This window comes from Gamsiella multidivaricata (assembly GCF_025024155.1).
Source record: "Gamsiella multidivaricata strain RSA 2152 chromosome Unknown BC939scaffold_24, whole genome shotgun sequence".
In the NCBI taxonomy this organism is placed as follows: Eukaryota; Fungi; Mortierellomycota; class Mortierellomycetes; order Mortierellales; family Mortierellaceae; genus Gamsiella; species Gamsiella multidivaricata.
Window position 1 is genome coordinate 287,254 of NW_026251732.1, and position 22,002 is coordinate 309,255.

The 22,002-nt window shown below is 49.6% G+C and overlaps 5 protein-coding genes across 5 annotated transcripts; 3 read left to right on the forward strand and 2 right to left on the reverse strand.

Moving 5' to 3' along the window:
- Window positions 1-4,823: 4,823 nt before the first annotated feature.
- BC939DRAFT_387007 (uncharacterized protein) lies at window positions 4,824-4,991 on the forward strand (the record flags this gene model as incomplete). The annotated part of the gene is made up of 1 exon (XM_051551831.1): window positions 4,824-4,991. A coding segment is annotated over one exon (168 nt), but the record flags the coding sequence as incomplete, so codon positions are not given.
- Window positions 4,992-5,295: 304 nt separating this feature from the next.
- BC939DRAFT_527975 (uncharacterized protein) lies at window positions 5,296-8,048 on the reverse strand. Its single transcript, XM_051561442.1, has 2 exons — window positions 5,862-8,048; window positions 5,296-5,755 (listed from the first exon to the last, which is right to left on the reverse strand). Exons 1-2 carry the CDS (start codon window positions 7,961-7,963, stop codon window positions 5,362-5,364), a joined length of 2,496 nt encoding a protein of 831 aa, XP_051413425.1. The 5' UTR covers window positions 7,964-8,048; the 3' UTR covers window positions 5,296-5,361.
- On the reverse strand, window positions 8,049-17,326 carry BC939DRAFT_492086 (uncharacterized protein). Its single transcript, XM_051559517.1, has 5 exons — window positions 17,230-17,326; window positions 15,323-17,140; window positions 14,543-15,237; window positions 9,226-14,446; window positions 8,049-9,114 (listed from the first exon to the last, which is right to left on the reverse strand). Exons 2-5 carry the CDS (start codon window positions 17,137-17,139, stop codon window positions 8,109-8,111), a joined length of 8,739 nt encoding a protein of 2,912 aa, XP_051413426.1. The 5' UTR covers window position 17,140; window positions 17,230-17,326; the 3' UTR covers window positions 8,049-8,108.
- A 1-nt stretch (window position 17,327) lies between these two features.
- Window positions 17,328-18,911, forward strand: BC939DRAFT_448185 (uncharacterized protein). Its single transcript, XM_051555182.1, has 5 exons — window positions 17,328-17,743; window positions 17,869-17,999; window positions 18,107-18,248; window positions 18,339-18,436; window positions 18,514-18,911. The coding sequence occupies exons 1-5, from the start codon at window positions 17,627-17,629 to the stop codon at window positions 18,575-18,577; spliced, it is 552 nt and encodes a 183-aa protein (XP_051413427.1). The 5' UTR covers window positions 17,328-17,626; the 3' UTR covers window positions 18,578-18,911.
- Window positions 18,912-19,687: 776 nt separating this feature from the next.
- Window positions 19,688-21,754, forward strand: BC939DRAFT_448192 (cytochrome Bc1 complex protein). The gene is made up of 6 exons (XM_051555183.1): window positions 19,688-19,949; window positions 20,185-20,229; window positions 20,327-20,490; window positions 20,844-21,141; window positions 21,247-21,587; window positions 21,678-21,754. Exons 1-6 carry the CDS (start codon window positions 19,893-19,895, stop codon window positions 21,700-21,702), a joined length of 930 nt encoding a protein of 309 aa, XP_051413428.1. The 5' UTR covers window positions 19,688-19,892; the 3' UTR covers window positions 21,703-21,754.
- Window positions 21,755-22,002: the final 248 nt, after the last annotated feature.

The following is a 22,002-nucleotide window of genomic DNA, read 5'->3' on the forward strand; positions in this document are numbered from 1 at the left end:
CATATGCTACGCGGCTGTAGTATTTGATTTGCATGCAATGCAGAATATCATGGCCGTTTTCGACAAAGCCCAAGAGGGCACCAAACATGATATGAAGGATGATGGAACAAATTGGGCACTACAGAGCCGTGGACCACCACCCTCAACTGCTGCATTTTTCTTTTCTTCTCGCATCTATATGTATTACTTCTCTGTCATTGTCTGTCCTTACTCCCCCCAGGAAAGTATTTTGCGCCCAAAACGGTAACGTTAACCAACAAACTTCTTTTACGTTAATCTTCACGTAGGTCAAGTCTTCGCGTACCTATATTTCTTAATCCCCGACTCAGCAAGAAGTCGCAGTTTTTCTTCGACCACAACTGAGGTGTACTCAATCTTACCAAACGATCACGCCCAGGCTTTTGCTGACCATAACTACAGCCTACGCACAGTTCCAAGCAAAAAGGTAAAATAACAACAGCTGGTACACAGTGCTGTAAAACTCCCCTTTCTTCCCTCTGTAAGGGTACAGCCCAGCCTTCATTTCACTGTAGGATCCGGGCAAACGCCCGACCAATCCTGTTCAGTTATTTCATAAGTAGGCTTACATTAGCTTCGAGTATTCGGCACCTTTCCGCTATGATCCACGGGCTCCCAGTTCCTTCGACCCCAGCGATCGTCTCCGGATGCAATCACATATCTAAGCAGTAAGACATGCACACACATTTCTATGCAAAGGCGCGCGGCGAAAACACCCAACAGCCGCATGCTACAGCCCTCAAATTATACACTCCTGGGAGAATCATTTACATCATGTATAAGGGCGGTCAGAAGAGGGTACTCAATATAAGAAAAACAGCTATAAAGCAAAAGAGTGGCCCTATGAGCAAAGTGGGTTTAGTATTACATTCAACGCAACGAATCGAGAACAGCCGAAGGTGGGCTTAGCCTTATTACCATTCTGGCCAGCACTGCTCCATTAGAAAACATTTAACGTTTCATTGTTCAAGTGAATAAGATGAGGTGGACCCAGGCGCTTGGTGGGGGTACAAATGCAGCCCAAAATTTTTATGATCGGATCGCAATGAACGCACTCAAATATGGAAGACAATATTTTTATTTTTTAATATTTCTTTTGGCAAGAGAATACAAGAAACAGCCCAAATGGATGTCCTACGGATAGACCTTCCACCATCCCCCGCGGAAAGTTTTTCCCATTTCATCTGCAGGCTAAAAGAAGATCCAAAAAAGGGGGCGGTGAGGGAGGCTGAACGTGCTCTCACAAGGACAGAGACTAGTCGATCGGCGTGGTTGCTCCATTCGGTTTGTCCTACCGAGAGTAGATTCGGCCGCTGCAGTGCCGTACATCCGTCATTGTTTAATTTTCCTTGGCAAGGATATTTCTGATTTGGCCGATCGAGTCTGAAGTGTGGTCGATGGTGGATAGGGAAAATGAAGAGAGTGCATTGCAGCTCCAATTGCTGTTATTCTATACACACAGCTTTCAGGTAGACAAGCGTATGTATTGTGATGAAGGTACGGACTACGGTGCTGTTGGGCATACTTACCGGAACCTCCCCTACTACAATACTCCTCACTCCCTCCCATTGTCCATAATCTATCCGTCTGTTTAAAAAGCAGGCGAATCCGCAGACGCGTGGCGGGCGCTCCTTTCTTATTTATTTCTCAACTACAAAAGCGTACCATTGTATTTTTATTTTTTTTATGACAGCACCTTGACTCGTCCTCTACCCGGGGTGCCATAGTTCCTCGAATTCCAACGCCACGACGCTGCGCCCCTTTCCTCATACTCTACTTGGTGCTCGCTACCATCAAAGCTGAACAGCTCGTCCACCCCGTTGTCCACTCTCTAGTTCTCTTTATCGTTGCGTTCCTTCAGCTCCAAATTCCTTCCATTTCTGGTCTTTGGTAAGGATCTTAATGTTTTTCTCCTATGGCCAAACCCCTGCTCCATACTACGTCCCACGGTGTTTAGTGCACAAGCTTACTCTGTGTTTTCCTCCTTTACACTGGCGCGTATACTATTGACTGTAACGCTATCATTGGATCGTCAATACAATCATGATGTTTAGTCGTCTTTGCGATATTTGAGGGCTTTTTTTTTTTGTCAGGTTTTCATATTCCTGGTCAATAACATGTATGTCTATAAGCTGGGACTAGCATGTAATTTCTTTCTACTTCCGCCTGTTCTCTCCCTGTGATTCTTTTTCTCTTCTATGTTGACGACTGCATCCGTGTCAATTAATCCATTCCCGTCTGTGGTATAGAATTTGTTTTGTTTTGTATTGATCTGCCATTGAATTACTTACACCCTCAATGGATTTGCATGTTTGTTTGGTTTCAACTGCAGTTGATGAAAATGGCCAGAAAAAAATCTGAGCTATATCATCGGCAGGATGGGATGGGGTCCAATCATTACATATCCTTCATTCGTCCCTGCTTAACCATGGTCTGGCAACTACCCGATGCAACATGTACTAACCAAAAAACTCTCTCTCGCCTCTTATTTCTCCTTCACTCGTGCATTTTTCCATGCTGCTGCCATGCTTCTGATCCCCGCTTCCTTCCCGCATCCTCGTCTTCATCGTGCATTGTCCTCTTTCTCTATTTCTTTCTTTCCTTCTTTCTTTCTTTTTTCGTTATCCCGCTCTTTTTCCCATCCCCTGTAAACGCATCTGCTTTTTTTATCGACCGTTAAATGATTATCAGCGCCCATTGCCCCTGTTCACCTCCTCTTACTCACAGAATAACTATCGCCATCCACGTTGACCACTGCGGAGGAAAATATTTTCCCATCCTTCACATTCTCAGTGTCGTTTTGTTCCTCTTCATTCGCGCTTCCTGAATTTCACGCTTTTTCATTTTTCAAAAGAACCTGAGAACTACCGCCTACAGTGCTTTCACTCTTCGTTTTCAAATTCAGAGAAAGCGCGGTTGCAACGCAAATATCCCATTGCTTGCTTCGGCAATAGTATCAGTAGCCACATCCGCTCCATCTGCAACCATCATTCCTTGTACACTCCTCAGTATCGCTTTTCTTTCCTCGTTGCAATTTCTCTACAATGGACGCTTCTTCCGCATTTATTCAGCAGCAGCGCCATCCACAGAATCATCCTCAAAATTCTCTCCAGAAGATGTCACTTGGGAACATTGAAGAAGAACTGCAAGACCCTACTTCAATCGACGCGGTTTCCCTTGAGACCATTGGGGGGTCAAACAATTCCAGTAGAGCAGGTTTTCAGCTGCATGATCCAACATCGAACAGCTCTGCCTCTTTTGGCGCCTCCGCGTTTGACCGTTCAAGTATCATCGCCGCGGATAGTCCCGCCTCCTTGTCGGCTGTGGTACCACATCAGCGGCCACAGCAATTTGAAGCGACGGCCGATTTCCCAAGAATTGGATCAAGCATGGTATCGATGGGTCAACCAGGCTTTACAGTATCCCAACAACATCACCAGCAGTCTTCGCATATGCCACTTTCGGCATCAGTGAACCTGTACCCGGCCCCGTTATCAACGCCGGGTACCCTATCGAATAGCAGTAACAGTGGCAATAACCACGCGCCTGATCCAGTTATCCCTGGTACATACGGGCAACAATCTTCGTGGCTGTGGAATGCCTACCAAGTAGAATATGTTCCAGGACTCGTCGACTCGATGCTTCAAACGCGGCAGCAGCATCAGCAAACATTACAGCAGCATCAACAACAGCAGCACGTCCAAGCTATCGAACACCCGCAGTTTCATCACCAAGGATCTATGGAGACCGGGTTCTGGCGCCCCCCGAATCAAATGGATATTGGAATAGACGCGTTGAGCTCGGTACCTGCAACAGTATCAACCTCTTCCTCCTCTGTCAACTCACAGAACTCTCCGTTATCCTCGACGCGCCAGGAGGGAGAGGTCATGGTCCGTAGACGATCTTCAAGGGCCAAGGCGCTGTCATCTCCATTGTTACCAATCGGCCATAAGATTCATTCGCCGCTTGTTGGAAGTGGAGCCATGCGCAGACCACGGGCGCGTTCGACCGTAACATCGCCCATCTTTACAGAGACAGCACTCTTGAGTCCACGCTCATCCTTCTCGTCTCCAACCTTGACCACCTCTGGAATGCAAGGGGTCGGAAGACCTGAGGTCAGTGGAGGGACCGAGATGATGGGATTCCCAAATCAGAACCAGCAACGGATCCAGAGCCAAAGTGGTGCACATCCGTTGTCGCCGGAGATAAACTATCCCACCATTGGAGACATGCGATCACTACAGTACTTTCAGCAAATCCCTAACAACAACTCGACAATATCTGCGCCCGATACTGTTCTGGCCGGGGGAGTTCCCTCGATCCTGGACTCACGATTCGAACTCGACTTGGCGAGTCTTCTTTCCAGTGATATCAACGCATTGGGTTTCCAGGATTCTCTGTCGCCTTCGCTCACACGTTCGGCCACATCCTCGCCTTCGCCTTCGACATACTCGTCTCCGTCGCCATCTCCGACCATGCCCGCTTCGACCGCATCCACGAATACGTACGCGATCGCCAGTGGAGCTCAACACCATTCGCTGCTGTTGCCGCCACTGTTGCCTTGCCCTGCCACCGGATGTCCCAAGGCGTTTTCACGTGTGCACAATCTCAGCGTCCACCTCACCACGGTTCACAATATCAATGCGCAGGATCTGGATCTGTCGTCGCTCTCCGCTCAGCTCTCCCCATGCCCCTCGCCTTCATCTCCACCCGGTTCTATCGCGTTTAAATCCTCATCCATGTCGCCTTCCCCCTCTTCATCTTCGTTCGCGTTATCCAGTAGTACCGGTAGCAGCAACGCTGGAGTGCCTACGCAGCCAAAGCCCTTCCCATGCCATTTGTGCACACGGATCTTTTCTCGCAAACACGACCTTCAACGACACATCCGCGTGCACACGGGTTCGAAGCCATTTATTTGTATGAGCTGTCAAAAGGCCTTTGCAAGGACAGACGCGCTATGTCGCCATTACAAAGTCGAGGAGTCCTGTCGAAAACTCCTGGCTCAGCTCGAGGCGGATCAGGCAATAAAGAAGTTGCAGGACAGTCAAGTTCAGCAAACGTTGCAGCTCGAGGCCAAGGAGCTGCAGAAGGCACAGAAGCTGAGGCAGCAGACGCAACAGCAACAACATCTTCAACAGTAGCAAGAGCAGCAGCAGTACTAAGGTTCATTAGATTATTTCTTGTAGATCAATTTTCTGTCTTGTATTTCCTCCCATCTCAATTTTGCGCATTTACATCACCTTGTACAACTCCTCTTTCCATAATACATTATAGAAACTCTTTTGAAAACAATCATTTATTCACTCCGTGCTACTCATGCATAAACTTTACAAAGTGCTCGCCCTAGATCTGGCGTGGACCCTTGTCGTAGATGGCCTTGACAGTTGGGAACCGGAGACTCCAGACTGCACCCGCATCGTCGGTCTGGACTATCACGCCATCTCCCTCCGCTGCCGCGGCTACCGCTGTACCCATCGGCTGGCTCTCCTCAAAGTACTGGACCGTGATGGTTTTGCCAACGATCAGGCTGGGATCCTTTCCGAAGCGGATGCGATCTTCAGCTGAGAAGCCCGATCCGACTCGGACACGGTTTCCACGATGGTGGATCACGACGTTGGTGAGGACATTGTCACGCTCCTCAAATTGGCCTTGTAGAGGTAAGCGCATCGACCCAAGCATGGCTTCCTCGACCACGAACTCTGCGTCCTGGAATTGTTTGATTTTTAACAGATTGCGGCTATTTTGAGCGAGAGAGAAGAATATCGGCGTTAGATCAAAGATCAAGATCGCGATAACCCTGAACGCGTTCTCTTCGATTACTTTTTAAAAAAAAAGAGCTATACCTTCGTTTGCCCTCATATCCAATATCCTTCCGCAGCATCACACCCTCCCATCCACGCTTCATTCCCTTATTGACCATCCGTTGCAGCTGCTCAAAGCTCTCGATCTTCGTCTGCTGTAACACTCTCATCAAACCTACAACACTGCCTCCTTTCTGTTGGCTAACTTTAGAAAGTGCATCGGCGATACCTCGGATCCGCTGCGAGAATGGCCTCGTCCCTATACGTTCCCTGAACTCCTTGTCCGTCAGGCAATCAAAGATACAGTACACAGGCATCTCAGTCCCCCCCAACGATGATCCAGACGTGCTATCTCCTCTGTCGCCTCGTCCCTGAAGATCCAAGGATTCCTCTGCGTCTTTATTGGTGCTGCTCTCGAAATATGCATTGTCATCCTCGTCAGTCATCCCTCGTCGGACAAAACTAATCGCCTTCAAGAAATTCTCCCGCCCGAACCCGTCATCCGTTCCACCTACAACAACGGCCTTTACGTCCACTGCGGCCTGTGCATCCTCGACCGCCGCCGCTGGACTCTCATGCAAGGGCTCCGTCAAGAACATGCACACCTCTCCATCCATTATGAGCTGATCCGGCAACTCCGCTCCTGAATGACCATCCAATCCTAGTGCTCGTGCAAAGAACCCATCCCAGCCCTCTTGTCCCCCTTGATCAGCAGAATATCTCGTTCTGACGACGTCATGTAGCGCGTCCTGTATTAAGGTTAGGCCTTCAAACCCCTTCCCGTTCCTCGATATTGTCTCGATCCCACCTGTGAGGCGATCCACACGGACCAAACACCGTACTCCATCCAGCTTTCGAGACGCATACCATTCTGCCACTTGATCTGTCTCCACATTTGAATCCGTTGTCACCTTCTTTTTCTTCTTCGCCTTCGATTTTGCCTTACCGCTCTCAGCCTCCGAATCTGCCGCCGCCTCGTCCTTCGCAAACAACGGCTGTGCGGCCTCCACGGTTGGAAGGCTATGCCCCAGCGCCACATAGAAGCCGGGAATCAGTGTCGGGAACACCTCCCGGAGCATGCCAACGCTGCATCCAGCCTTCAGATTTTTGTCCAGAATCTTCATCAAGACTTTTGATCGGGGCATTGTTAAAAGCTGCTCCATCCTGACTCCATAACTCAGTCCGTTCCCTTGACTCCTGCTCTTCCCAGTGGTAGTGGTGATGGTCTCATTTCCACAGAACCTCTCCATGAAGATCAAGATCGCATCGAGCGCTGTATGTCCCGAAATGGCTCTTGTCGAGAGCGCGTTTAGAAGCTGCGATAAGGTCGTGTACCCTTGTCCTAACGCCGTCGCTCGTGCCTTAGCCTCAGATCGCTGCCTCGTCGACATGTCCGGATGGTTCATCCTCGTCACCAGTCCGTCCTCCTTCTCGAAATCAACTGCTTCTCCGATGCCACCTGGAGTCAGAGACGAGGCCGCTTCATCCTGTCGTTGAGTGCGCGCAACCGCATACTTGATGATCCGAGCCGACGTGACATGAAACTGTCGTAGGGGATCATAGATCCAACCGAGCAATGGAGCCTGGTCTGCATGTTGAGCCAAGATCTCGCGTTTTTCAAGTGAAGAATTCGTTAGCGAAAGTTCTTCGATCAGGACTTGCAGGGCGTCAAGTTCTTGAGACGGTGGGATCGTTGAGTGCTTGTAGTCGGGTATCTCAGCCCGGTGTACAATCCCAGCAGCCGTAGCGGCAGTAGTAACATCGTCACCTATGAATGATGTTGTTGTTTTCGAGGACTTGGTCGCCGTCTTTCTAGGTTTGACTGAAGCTGATGTGGCAGTTGTACTTGATGAATCTGGAGTATCCTGAGGGACAGCCGCCTTTGTGCTCCTTGGAGGTCGGTTACGACCGCTGCTGGCGCTGGCTGACGCCGCTTCACCGTTACTACTGCTACTCTTGGTGGTAGTGCGACCAGTGCTCTTGCGTGTTGAGAGTGTTCTGAACTGATACTCGCGAGGCCCTTGCACTACCACGATTCTTTTTGGACCACCCGCGACATTCCGAATCAGATTCGCATGGAATGCCTCAAGTCCTGGCAACCGATGAAGACACAGTGCATATTGAAGACGTCTTCCGGAGAGCATCTTGCTTATGGTCTTAAAAGTGCAGGGATATGTACGAAGGAAACAGCGGGATTTAGAACTAGCTATGATCAAATTGGTACAACTACGCCGTAGTGGACATAGAAAAAAGTATATTTTCTTTAGCATTTAGACTGGAAAGAGGTGTCTATAAAAAGTAATCGTCGTCTTCATAGAACCTATCCATAAGCTCTGTCAGGACCTCCCCGGCCTCCAGGATCCTGAACCGCCGGTCCTTGATTTGCTGCACCGCCCAGTCTAGGTCTTGCGTCCCGTTCTTGGTACCATGTTGCAGCCGCATTCGATGCTCTGTCAGTGCACTAGCAGAACCAGAACTCGTTGCTGTTGCTGTTGCTGCTGTTGTTCCAAACCTCCTCTGGGTCGCCATGAGTCTCTGACCGGAGGAAGGAGCGCCATTGGGTTCAGACATACCTGCAAAGTGCAATAAAGATCCTGTGCTATCGTCCCAACTGCTCCCGCCCAACGAGAACCGAGAATGATGCCTCTGGAACGACAAGCGTTTGCTCGACTGGCTGCTCGTCTTTCGTTCCCTCAGAAGCGGACGCGAAGAAGACCCTATGAATGATGAAGACGGCGATGAAGATAACGGCCGTGGAGGCGAGGTAGCGCTGGTCGATGATAGCGAGGGCGACATGATCGTCTTCTTGACAAGGTCTAGAGGTGAGGACGCCAGCGCTGGAATCATGGACATGGATGCGGCAATTGCAGGAACCGTGATCGCACTACTCGTCGTTGCTGCTGGCATGACAAAAATCGCAGCATAATCCTTGTTTCTGGCCGGTAATTGGGCTAAAGATTCGATCAATGACACACTCGCATCCCTGCCAGTGCTCTTGGTATCAGGGGATGGCAACCCGGCTCCATCAGTGGTATTGTATCTTCCCTTACGCCATGCCAACACACCACCGCCTGGGCCGTTTCCTGGCTGGATCGAGATGTTCTTGTCTGCGAGTCTTACGACCACATAGATGTAGATGATCCGGACCACCAACCTAAACTTCGTATCGAAACTGGACCGTGTGCCCATGCCAATGGAGCTAAGCATTCCTTTCGTGGAATCTCGATCCTGATACCAAACTTCCAGAGTTCTGCACACCTGTTTCAGCGAGCTCAAGAAACGGCTTTGCACAATGCTATAACACGTGGAATCAAAGTCAAGCAATAAAAAATGTCAGCAGAGAGTAACGAAGCGCTGCTCATAACTAGGCGTATACAGCAATACGTCGTTTGGCGACGGAGTGTACCTATGAACGGACTCCTTGGCCACGAGGGTGAAGAACATTCTCAGCAGCAGCAGGCTCTGATACGCCTTCCACGGCTCAATCGCCATCAGATCCAACTTCGAAATCACCTCCGCCAGCTCCTGTCCCAGTCCTAGTATCTCATCAAAATCAAGACTCTGCTCACAGTCCTCAAGTCGCTGCAGAAACCGTCCGTAGATCGTCAAAATTGCACCCTGCTTTAACGCCTGCTCCAAGAACTCGTCCTCGCTTAATTCCGGTGCCTGTATCTGAGCCTTGATCCTGCTCCACGATTGTCGACCTCCATTCTGCGGATCACCAGAGCTACTACTGTGCCGATGCATAGCTCGCGAGTGACCCATTATCTGAATTGGGGACACCATCTGCTGCACTGCGGTATCCTTCAGTCCAAAAATAGATCCAGAGGTGACAGAATGGCCTCCGGAAGCTGATCCATTGAAAGATGAACCCTGTTGTCCATCCCAGAGATCGAATTCGTGTTCGATAGCCTCCTCCAAAAGATTGACCATAGCCGGAATCGAGTTGGCCCTTTGGCAAACGACTTTGACAATATCCAGCTGAATCACCCCTACATCTGAGATCATCTTCCGGAGCCCACACTGAACTGTGTCGAATGACTGGACGTATGATGGTGGCGATGAGGTAGCAACAGAGGGTCCTCTCTCGGACTGGTTCAACACACTGATAAGACTTAAAAGTGGTCGGTAGATCGCAGGATGCTTTTCTTCGTAGCGACTGCCAGCAATGCGGTCAAGGACCTGTCCAAGGTGAGCAATTACCAGCGGAATTGAGTCCATCTTGTAGTTCACGTTCTGAGAATCCTCCGCCGAAGACGCCAAGCGGGCCTGAAGCAGGCGCAGGACATACTCGAAGTAGACCATAACCCTCTCCTGACTTAAGCGAGTGCCACTCTCAACGCCAGTATCGTCGTCCAATTCGTTCAGATCTGTGCTCTCCAGACCTACGGCGATTCGCATCCAATAGAGCAAGAAGCCCAAGGGACTGGATAGATCATCCCATGTTCCGGCACGGTCCCAGAGGTCCTTGAGTGATTCCACTTGAGATTTCAGCTCGTCCGTCGAGAGCAAAGACCAGTCACCGGCATCAAAGATCGTTTTACAAAGCCGGTCCAAACACTGCTGTCTCATTTCCGCGTCGTTACCGGCAATCAGATCGATATCTTGCAAGATCATCAGACCGAGCTTCAAAAACGCCGCCTCAGTTTGATGCCACTCGATCGTACCCCTGTGCGCCCCGTCTTGCAGTCCCTGTGGCCGCAGATCAGAGTCCGCCTTTTCCATGACCATCGTGGTCAGATAAGTCCAAAACTCGAGCATGACCTCCATATCCAGTTCAGCTGCCACCTCGATGATCCTCTCCACGCGCTCCTTGGATAACTCCAGGCCCTTCCACTCCAGTCGATGGAAATGCTGGTGGATCAACATGATCTGGTTGATGCAACCTTCGCCCTCGGAGCTTTCATACATCATGTCCAGCCAGTAATCGAAAACCTCCGCCAGCATGGGGCTGGTATCGTGGTAATGGGACTGGAGAGCACCCATCATCTTGGATACAACACCTACAAACGTGAAGAGCAGGCGGCTGGCGCCGCTCTGCTGCCGCTGGAACCGTTTCTCATCCACGGAATGTTTCGTCAGACATGCGATCCAAGGCTGGAAGACCATCACAGTATCATGCCACATCCTGCAATGCCTCGGGTCCAGATGCTCTACTCCTGACCGCTGTACCCCGCCAGAATAGGGTCGATCCTCTTGAGCGTAGTGCACAGTCGAGTATCCAATGCACTCCAGAGACGGTTGCATCCACTTGGTTAGATAACGTTCATCACAGAGCACGACTGTCAATAGGGAAGCAATCGACACGGCATATCCACTGTACCGATCCAGCAAATTACTCCTAGCCATTGTCTCCTGGCACCCGTTAAAGTAATCCGCCAAGAATTGGACCAAGCGATTGAAGTCGTAATCTTGCAGCCCGATATTCGTATATGCCTTGCTTCCCTTAATCAATGACCCGGTATCGTCTACAACGTCTGCCTCGTCAAGGAGGGCAGGAAGCAATCTCGGCTCAACACCCATGATCCGGATAAAGTCCTCCAGCACCTCTGGCTCGAGACACATGGTGCCACAGGTGTCGAATAGAATCCTCAGATAGTCGATATAATCCCGCTGCAAAAAGTTGAGAAACAACGTTCCTGCTAGCTCACGATGTGATTTGATGATGGCCAGCCGGTCGCGTGTACTGAGCTCCGTCGCCTCCTGAATCTGGTTGTCCTGCTTCTGGAGTCGCTGTTGAGCTACCATTGCCGTAAATGCAGCCTCATAAAACGCTAGTCGATCCATGATAGATGGTCCGTCGTGTTTATCCTTTTTCCCGGGAGCAGAATGTTTACAGACCCAGGCTTGAACATCAAACTGTCTTAAGAGTAGATCCTTCGATGCCAGCCCATATTCCTTGCATGTCGCTATACGCTGATAGAGCTTCACAAAATCAGATGAAACGGCAGCTGGATAGAAGGTCTTGTAGAGCACCGCAATGGTGAAATCATCCATCCCCATCAAATTCAGAATCGGCTCTGTCTGGGCTGGGTCCTTTGCTACGAGCTCCATTCCCAATGAATCTACGACTGAAGCAAGTACCATATGCGCTGGCGGGTATGTACGTGCGTCGTCTAAAAGGCTCCTGCAAAGGTAATAAAATGATTGAACTAGCAGGTCATAGAGCCCACTGTCGTCAGGACGTGAGTTCAGATGCTGCAACAAGACATCGGTCGTCTTGAAGATTTCTAACGCAGCCAGGCAAAGTCCGTGCTCGACGCTCCCCAGTCGAAGTGCTCGGGCTCGTTCACGATTCTCGACAATGGATCGCTTGATTTTATCGTTAAGCACGATCTCCTCGTACTTGAGCTCGATCACCGCGGGACGTTGACAGCGCGTGTTCGGGGTTGTGTCGCAGGCAATCTCCAGGTTGGTTGTCTTGATCTCGTTGTGATAAAGCGCGCTGAGCTCCAACAAGTATGATGCGTCCAGGCTCTCATAAGTCTTGATGGAAGTATGAGACGCCTTGCAATATTCCCGAATGGCCTGGGTTGTTTGATTGAAAAGGCCCTGCGGACTCGATGTACTACCGACAGTGGCAGGCTGGACGAGCATCCGTGGTATATAAAAGTCGGGTCCTGGCTTCGACTGCTGAATAAGGCAGTTGCTGATCTTTTGTTCCTGCCACGCCTGGCTGTGCTTCCGCATGGCGCGTGCTTGGTCGTAACTCGCGGTCCTTGGACGTGGCGATCCACTAAGAATCTGCGACGACGGTCGTTGATGAGGAGATGACGACGGCGGTGTACCTGAACCCGAGACTGGCTGTGAAGGGGCCTTCCTTTCGATGAGAAGATCCTTCCAAAGATCCGCATTGCACTCAAGTGGATCAGGCAGTCGACAAGTCATAAGACGACTCGCTATCAGATCCTTACGAATCCTCTTGAGATCAATTTCTGCAGTCAGTAGGAGCGGCTCGCTGATCCATCCATGAAGGGCGATATAAAACTCGTGCAGCGCCGTGAGGGACGATGCTTTATTCGTGTCCAGTTCCTGAATCGCCTTCCGTGCCTCCTGCCCAAAGTAGGCGTACGTATTTTGCAATTTGTCCCGAAGCTGCTCCACAATATCCGGGCTCGTTTCCAGGAACTTGTAGCCATAAAAGAGATCCCGCTGCTCGACATGCCCAAAATAAAGATAGAAAAACATCTGCCAGAACAGGGGCAGCAGATATGTGTCGTAGGGAAGAATAAGCAGGTGCTGCGCCCAGCGCCAGATCGAAAAATTGTGTAAAGTCTTCCGAGAAGTGATCCCTAGCGTCTTCATTACCGACTTAATGTTGCCATGCGCCTTGAGCTCTCCCAGGTGCTGTTTATAATAGTTTCCGATTTTTATCCTCATATCTTTCTCCAGGGTGGTCTCGATCGACAGGACATAGTATGCGAACCATATCGAGGTCGACTCCACCATCGCCTGCTGGGTAAGCAGATTCATCGCGAACGACCTAACGGACCATGTACCCATCAGCAGACTAGGGTCGTTCGATCCCTGTGGAACAGGTAACGTCTTCAACAGGCGCTCTGGCAGCATGTCCATGACACGATCCAATCCTGGCTGAGCGAGTCCCATCAGCTCAGCAGACATGCCCGGCGCTCTCCGGAAGTCGATCGAGAGCAAGATCTGTTGTTCCATAAGCGCGTCCTTAATAAGCGCATCCAGCCCCAGCTCGAAGCACCGAAGACAGACAACGTCCAGAAACTGAACATACTCCTGGTGGACCATCCAATCTTTTTGAGAGAATACCGCGGACATCCAGAATTTTAGGACTTTTGAAGGATCGTCAGATCGGGCTCGGCTGTTCTCGATATGGAAGTTAAGAAGGCACCATACTCCCACAAGCTCCTTGGGAACCATTGCCGGAAACAAACCCCGTGATTCAACGAGATGAGCTCCAGCCGCAGCAAGAAATGGGTCATGTTTCCAAGTTGCCAGCTCATGCAATACCTGACCGAGCCGCCTGGCATGTGCGTCCATGTCGGTTCCTGAGGCAATAACCAAAGGAATCAGCTTTCCTGCCAGCTCCAGAAACACAGATCCCGCTCCTGTCTGCAAAATCGCAATCAGAGTCGTCCAACCCTCCTGAAGAAATTGCTCTGCATCTCGACTGGCCGGTGTCAGCAGCAGGTGGATTGTGTTGATTAAGGTAAGCTGGCCTTGACTGAAGAGTGGGTATTTTGCCAACCCTGAGTCCTGTACGTGCAGTCGAGAAGCCTCCACCAAAGACAGAACTGGCACTTCTGTCAAATCCAGTTTCCCAAGCATGCCCCAGCACCATTCCATGAAAGTCTTCATTGAGATCTGTTCTGCAGAACGGTGGATTCCCGAATGAGCCGCGAGGTTTGTGATCGCATGAGGGAGACTCGAAGCAAACGACGAGACAAATTTGTTGTCGGATGATTTGGTCCGCGAAAGGCTGTTTGTGAAATCTTCTTTAACATCCTTGCTGCTTTCCGTGAACTCTGCCTCGCTATTGTGGAAACTGCTCAGGTTCTGAATGCATATATCCGCCATTGCAAGAGCCAGATCCTTTCTGAATACAGGCGATATTCTCGCTCGATCATCCTCGTCGGACGTAGTGTCGTCCTCTACTATCCGCAGAACAGAATAAAATCAAATCTTAGTAGATGTGAAGTAGCTGTCAGGGCTTTAGCTTACGTCGTATTACAACGTCGCCTGCTTCATACCTGAGGTCCAGCGTAGCGAGCAAAAAACATAGCGGGCGAACATGGATTGTTGGCTGCTCAGCGGAGATGTAAGGAACAACCGCTTGAGTGCTAAAAAATCGCCGTCGCTTAACTTCCATTCATCGAGTAGCAAGCCGCGAAATAGGTATTGGGCCGTATCTCTCATCTCTGAAAAATTCGCCTCCACGAAGCAGAGGATTGAGGAAATGATTGCGGGACGGGAATCGCACACAGAGCTCAGAATCTCACGAGCCGGCTTCATGAGCTCCCTGCGGATATCATGGTCCAAGTAAGCGACGTCAAGCAGAAGAAAAGACACAATTACAGCAATCTTGTGCTCCAAGGACGTATGATCCAGATAATGAGAGCTGGCTTCGTGCTGAAATCTGGATGTCGCCATGTTGGCCAGGGCTGTCAGCATGAATACTGCCTCTCCTGGATTGCCACCGAGTGTATGTCGCAGCTTGTTCGCCTTTTGCGTAACTGAAACCAATGTTGTAGGGTCCCCAACCCACTGCTGAACATTGTCCAGGGCAATCTCTTCCAGCACCAGCAAAACAGTCGGACTGGACATGAACTTGAAAGGGAGCGAGGGTATAAATGTCCAAAAACCATGACCAGGCAATGCAAGCAGCGCTCTCGTAACGTCCACTAATATATGATCAACTCCGATCTGGGGTGTCATTGTTAAGTTCCTATATTAGGGCGCAATTGCAAACGAAAAAAAGTTAGGCGTGAAAGTCATGTAACACAGGATGGTCCAATTGGTAAGGAGCGTACCTGTCCAAAGATATTTGCATGTTTGCCTTGGTGGCGGGCTGCATCGGTCCAAGAACCAATAGGTGATCGCCTAGGATTTGCGATAGCTGGCACAGGAGCTGGGAGATCCGCTTCGAAACAACAGCGAACTTTGTCAGACGCTGCAAGCCATGCAGGACAATATCAAACAAGCGTCGAGTCGTAGTAAGGAGCCGTATCGCAGCGCGCTCAGAAAGCTCCTTTTGAAAAATCGAACCATCATTGTTATGCATGTCCTTGTGCTCTACCAATAACCGGTTGAGGAACAGCGTGATGCCTAATTGATCCAGAATGCCTAGATAATCCTCCTCCTCCAGCTCCGGGCTAAGCACGAGTGCCGTGTCCAAGAGGAAATCCGTCGACCTCGCTGAGGATTGTTTGTTTATTGAGGTGCTGCGCAGTACGAGCTCCAGCGCTGTGATGTAGTAATCCTGGAACATGCTCGTCCAAACTGCCGGCACACTGCATTGAATAAAGCTAGTCGCCCAGCTTGACACTTGGCGCGTACGCAGCACTTGTATGGTAAGGTATTCGTAATCCAAGAAACTGCCGTACTGCAATATAACCGCCGCCAGAAGAGATATCCAGTCCTGAATAGATCGTACAAGTAAATTCACTCTTGTTCCTCCAGAGTCACTGCCAACGTTGTCCAGTGGCGAATTAGGGCCATTTATGTCAGTGTTCAACCCGTCAAGCTCGGCTTCGAAATCTGGTTGTCGCCGAACAGCCCGTTCAAATTGGAAGAGAATGTCGAGATAGCTCTTGACGCGCTCCAGGTTCTGCTCGTTCGAATGACTCTCTGCCCGCGGTGTCCTGCCAACATTCTGCTTTGCCGCAATGCTATTATCTTCTTTCCACGAAATATTACTCAAAAATGTTGCGATATGGTCTTGAATCCAGAGACGGCAGGTTGTCTCTTCGAACTGCATCTGAGTCAAGATCTTTGTTCTCTGCTTGACATGTCGACTCAGCATTTTCTTGAGTTTGACTGCAACATCTGGTTCGTAATGTCCATATCGGTAGCTGTAGTTGTGAGAAATGGTCGCCCCATCGCCGCAATTGGCCTTTGCCACCCCGGACTTTGTCTGCACGGTCCATAGTTTGCTCGCGTAACCCTTGGCCTTTTGCTGTAGTGTGAAAATCGCCAGCCTGGTTTGCTGAGCGGCTTCGTGTGCAGCCTCATAGGATTTCATGCGTTCAGAGAACGCATCAGTCTCTCCGTCCTTGGCACGGATGCTCGCATACTCTGCAAGTCTTCGAGAGAAGGTCTTCAGGTAATTATTAGTGTAAAGCTCCCGAAGACGGCTTGAAGATTGCTCTGCCTCGACACGAAGACCGTTAAGATTGAGATCAAGATCAAGTCGAGGTTGATGGAGCTGATGACCCTGTACCCGCTCAAGGACTCGGTACGGCTGCAATGCCTCATGAGGGTATGACTGATGCTGGGCCTGATACGGAGGCGAGCCAAAACGTGGTGGTCCTGAGGGCTCTAAGGGATAGAGTCGCTCAGTTTGAAGATCTGCCGCAATGGGGTTATGAGACGGAGCATACCATGGCTCCTGAACCGATAGGGGAGTGAATGCCGGTCTTGGGGGTGCTGAGGGAGAATAGGCGATATTTGGATAGAGCGCAGAGGATGACGGTGACGCAGAATGCGATACAAAAGTCTCAGGTGGCGCGGAGGATGGTGCTGAAGGCGGTGCTGAAGGTGGTGCGGATGGTTCGTATGTATAAGATCTCGAGGAAGCTGGTGGCACTGAGGCGAGCGAGTAAAGGCTTGGCGTTTCTGGGCTGTCCATGCTATGATATTCATGGGATTTGGGATGCGGAATGAAGTGTTAGTTACTATGCCAATTCCAATGGATTCCAGGTATTGAATAATTACTTACTGGCTGTGCTTGGCTGCCAAAGACCGTTTTACAGTGGAAGGCGATGAGAAGAAGAAAAGGTCGATGAAGGGGATTGCAGAAGACGGTGCGAGGTGGGAAGAAAATTGAACTCAAAGGTCGAAGTCGAAGTCGACGAGGAGCATTGTCCCGTGGACATCCATGCAAATAGAGAGGTCTATACACCAAGCCCAAATGGAGGGGAGGGATGGATGTGTAACAGGGTCATAGGTCATAAGAGGACAAACAGTTGCTTCCTACAACTTCAGCATCCTGTCCCTACTTCCTCACTCATTCCTTCCTCTTGTCATCATATTCCCGTCAGTGTCAGTCTGTCGCCCGTCCGCAAGGAAACCAAAGAAACAAACACCAGGACCGAGAGTATTAGAACAACAACACCATGGCACGATGGGATCTGGACAATGGACGGGCACGCATTTGCTTGATTCCTATGCCAAGAATCCCTCATCTTAGGGCCAAGGCACGCGACGCAGCCGTCTATCTCGCAGGAGCATTGGTACTGTGATACAAATGTAGTAGAGCCCAAGGAAGAAGCTCAAACAATGGACAGTACACCGTAGAACAATCTTGAGCCATGATCACTGATATCTCTCTTGCATGCACTTTCTTTTCCGCTACTAGTTTGCTCTTGGATGGTGGTTCTTCATCGATGCTGCTGCACTGTCTAAGAACTTTGAAGGTGACGAAAAGTCTGTCTCTGTCGAGTTTGTTGACTGGGTGCCTGGTATTTGCAGCACTCTTGGCATGATCATGTAAATCAATAGTCGTTGCTTGAATCTGGTCAGGACTGTAACAACATAGTAGCTCCCATTAATCAACTTATTGTTGACGTGTTGTTCATCGATTGCTTTGCTTGCAGTATCAATTGCGTGGACAAGGCATCTCTTCGAGGCGACTCGTTCGCGTTCTCCAGTGATGGGGGCACCAGTGTCGCCTGGATAGCAAGAGCGTTTTTATTCATTGGGTTCGCCTTTATGGCCGGAGGTCTTGCCGGCTCGATCGTACGTCCACTATCCAAACATACGCTCTTGAACTATCGCGTTTGTCTTTGCCAACTCCATCTGACACGTCTTTTTACGTCTGTTTACTAGAGCGTGATGTGCATAAAGTACTTGATTCCTGATTACGGGGAGCCCTTTGCATTCTGGGGGATCTGCAACGTGGTCCAAAATGCGCTTATCATGATCAGGTACAAGAGCTCCTTGTGGGATGTCATATGCGTACAGCTAAGCACATTTTCTCATCCTTCCTTTTTCTTAATGATAGCGCCGCGATGCTGTGGGTAGCAGAGAACACTGAGTCCGAGTACGAATACAATTTTGCGATCTAGAAGAAGTCTAGTGAGCACAACGTGTGCAAGCCTAGTGACAAAGAACCATAAAAACCACCGTTCATAACGTTCGATCGACTTCTCCTATTTGGAAGCGCTCAATGACAAGAGCCGCCGATATCCCTCATTTTGATGGCAAGTGCGATCAAACAGCAGAAAAAGGGAAAAAAAAAATCAATAAGCCAAGGCAGGCTTCATGCGGATGATGATGATACGGGCCAATAAGTCCAAGACCATTCGGTGCTGCGCTGTCCACACATGCGCCGAAATCGGATTTTTTTTTCACTTGCTCATGCAGGCTGTGCCAAGGTCGTCAAAAGAAGTAATTAAAGCAACATGCTTTTTAGATATAAATACTAGAAGCATTTCCCGCAGAGAAAAAAAGAAGCAGCCCTCTATTCCGCTTCAGCCTCTCTTACCGTACTTTCACAACCCTTCTTTTCACGTCGTTCTGAACCACGGAACACACATAGACGGCTATATCCATCACTCACTTCATAGCCTATATATCACGTTCCGTAGAACCACGCGAACCTCACTATCATTCCTCAACACGCAGCGCAGACCACACGCAACCATCAACTATATACCATTGTGACCAAAATAATGTCCGCACCTCTTCACGTCGTCTTTGAAAAGCGCCTCTCCATGAAGCCCACGCTGCCCTCGCCGTCGATAATACCGCAGTCGATTCTGATCAAAGAAACCACAATTCCATTTCACACAAGCTCAGATGCAGATCTTTACGTCCGACGCGGTAGTAACAGTAGTACAGCATCGTCTCGCTCCCTCACGCACGACTGCTACACGTGCGGTCTGCATGGGGGCAAGTGCGAACCAAGGCCCACTGACACGTCCAGGAGTACCTCCCAGTCGTCTTCTCCAGACTCTTTCACACTCGATGCCTCATTCAGACATCGCCGGGTGCAGTGGGTAGACCGAGTGTAGTAATAATAATAATAATAATAATAATAATAAAAAAGGGTGCCGCGAGTAGAAGTACCGTTATCAGATCCAGAAATCGTTATATCCAGATTAATCTACGTCAGAGGTAATCATATCGTGAAATAAGGGCCGGACCCAGGATTTCCGAGGGCCAGCACGCCCAAACGCCAGCTGGAGACAGATCGCGCCTATCCTCTCCCCTCTTCCGTCTCTCTGTCGTTCCCATTCCTCCACTCCGTTATTCCTTTTATTCGTCTTCATTCGAATCTTTTTTCTCGTCAAGGAGTCAGGAATAGAAAAAAAAAAAAACAGAGACAGGACAAGACATTTATTCATCGGCAATTTAAATCCGACATATTCACAGATCACAATGTTCCGCCTCTCCGCCCAGTCCACCCGCCAGGCTGTCCAGCGCCTCGCTGTTCAGGTACAAATATCCTCCCGCCTAAATTATTGTTATGTTCAAGAACGAATGGCAGCATTTCCGACAGTATCCCCTCATTAACGACCTAATTGCGGGATCAGCATGCAGCTTGTGGACGCTTTCAAAATGCCGGAAAAGCTCGAAATGCAGATCACTTTTCCTAAGCCAATGTTTGCTACTCAAGGATGTCCTTCGCTTCAATTCAACCTAACTAATCTGATTGTATTCATCAAATCAGATCCGTTACCAGTCCACCAGCTCCTCTGCTGCCGCTTCTAGCAAGGTATAATATCATCGCATGCTAAAGGATATCCGGATCGCCCTTTTTATACTTTCCTGCCTAACATGTCTTTCAATTGACATTCGACGTGTTGAAATAGAGCGCCATGCACATGTCAATGGCCGCTGCTGGTGTCGCCACTGTTGGCGCTCTTGCCTATCTATCGATGGAATCTGTTGATGCCAACATGGCTGCCGATGGTCTTCACCCCCCAGCCTACCCCTGGGAGCACAAAAAGAACCTTGTTACCTTTGATCACGCTGCGTAAGGGTCTTTAAAAGCAGATCATTTCACACTCAATTGACGAGGAAGACAACAGGATCGTGACATGGATTAATTGACGGCAATTGATAACTGACAGGAGATGGCAGGATGTAAGGATACAGGACAAGGAATTACGACCAGTTCATTGAGCGCGGAGCCAATCTGGAAGGAGTTTCCTATTCAGCTCGACGCGAGTGACGCGAGCAATTTTGGCTGCAGCAACACGACTATGGTGCACATCTTGGCAACGCACAGTCTTTACTTCAAGACATTTATTTCAGGACAATCATCTTCTCATCACCAACACTGACATCCTATATCCTTCACTTATCTGTTCAATTGATCCGGAACAGTATCCGCCGTGGTTATCAGGTTTACAAGGAAGTCTGCGCTGCCTGCCACTCACTCGACCGCATTGCCTGGCGCAACTTGATCGGTGTCTCCCACACCGAGGCCGAGGTCAAGGCCATGGCTGAAGAGTTCGAGTACACGGATGGACCCAACGACGTTGGAGACATGTTCCAACGCCCTGGAAAGCCTTCGGATTACATGCCGCGCCCCTATGCCAACGAGGAGCAGGCGCGTGCTGGTAACGCCGGTGCCTACCCCCCAGATCTATCGTTGATGATCAAGGCTCGCCATGGTGGTGCCGTAAGCTGATCTCCTTTTTGCAGTTCCTTCATGATGGATGAATACTACGCCGTGAACATGGATCCTTACCAGAACCGCAAATGTATGCATTTTCTTTCGCCATAGGACTACGTCTTCTCTCTCTTGACCGGTTACCAGGATCCCCCAGCTGGTGTTGAGATTCGTGAGGGACTTAACTTCAACCCTTACTTCCCTGGCGGTGCTATTGGTATGGCTCGTGTCTTGTACGATGGTTTGGTTGAGTATGAGGATGGTACTCCTGCTACGACCTCGCAGATGGCCAAGGATGTCACTATCTTCCTTAGCTGGGCTGCTGAGCCCGAGATGGATGAGCGCAAGATGATGGGTATGAAGGCCCTGACTATTCTGGCGCTCTTGACTGGCCTCTCGATTTACCTTAAAAGGCACAAATGGGCAGGCCTCAAGACCCGCAAGATCCTGTACAAGTAAGTAGTATGCTGGTACGCCTTTTCGCCTTCATGATGGATGGTTGTGTCGATCTAACGCGTTGCTTCTGTTTCTTCTACGCGTGCTAGCCCCCCTGCACCAAAGAAGCACTGAGAAAGGAAAAGCATAGACACAAAAAATAAAATATCGTATAACATATTCAGCTTTATACATTTAGCTACTCTTGCTGAAGGTAGGTTTTAGCCTGAAGTATTCATTCCAATTGAAAAAAAAAAAAAAAAAAAAAAAAAAAAAAAAAAAAATTGTAGGCGACAATGTATGTTTTTTCTCACTCATACTTCAGCAATCGAAGCCTATCCTACTAAACTCACTACTAATTCTACTGATGCCCGTCCATCTGTCCACCAGTCCATCTTGGTGGTGTTCCATAAGCGACGGCAAAAAAAACATGTC

Coding starts and splice junctions, on each gene's coding strand:
- BC939DRAFT_492086 (XM_051559517.1), bottom strand. CDS start 17,139: ATGGACAGCCCAGAAACGCCAAGCCTTTACTCGCTCGCCTCAGTGCCA. Junction 14,447..14,542: donor CTCGCTACGCTGGACCTCAG/GTATGAAGCAGG, acceptor TTCTGCGGATAG/TAGAGGACGACACTACGTCC. Junction 9,115..9,225: donor GCCAAGGAGTCCGTTCATAG/GTACACTCCGTC, acceptor CACGTGTTATAG/CATTGTGCAAAGCCGTTTCT.
- BC939DRAFT_448185 (XM_051555182.1), top strand. CDS start 17,627: ATGGCACGATGGGATCTGGACAATGGACGGGCACGCATTTGCTTGATT. Junction 18,249..18,338: donor GAGGTCTTGCCGGCTCGATC/GTACGTCCACTA, acceptor TCTGTTTACTAG/AGCGTGATGTGCATAAAGTA. Junction 18,437..18,513: donor AATGCGCTTATCATGATCAG/GTACAAGAGCTC, acceptor TCTTAATGATAG/CGCCGCGATGCTGTGGGTAG.
- BC939DRAFT_448192 (XM_051555183.1), top strand. CDS start 19,893: ATGTTCCGCCTCTCCGCCCAGTCCACCCGCCAGGCTGTCCAGCGCCTC. Junction 19,950..20,184: donor TCCAGCGCCTCGCTGTTCAG/GTACAAATATCC, acceptor TCATCAAATCAG/ATCCGTTACCAGTCCACCAG. Junction 21,588..21,677: donor ACCCGCAAGATCCTGTACAA/GTAAGTAGTATG, acceptor TACGCGTGCTAG/CCCCCCTGCACCAAAGAAGC.
- BC939DRAFT_527975 (XM_051561442.1), bottom strand. CDS start 7,963: ATGCTCTCCGGAAGACGTCTTCAATATGCACTGTGTCTTCATCGGTTG. Junction 5,756..5,861: donor GGATATGAGGGCAAACGAAG/GTATAGCTCTTT, acceptor CGCTCAAAATAG/CCGCAATCTGTTAAAAATCA.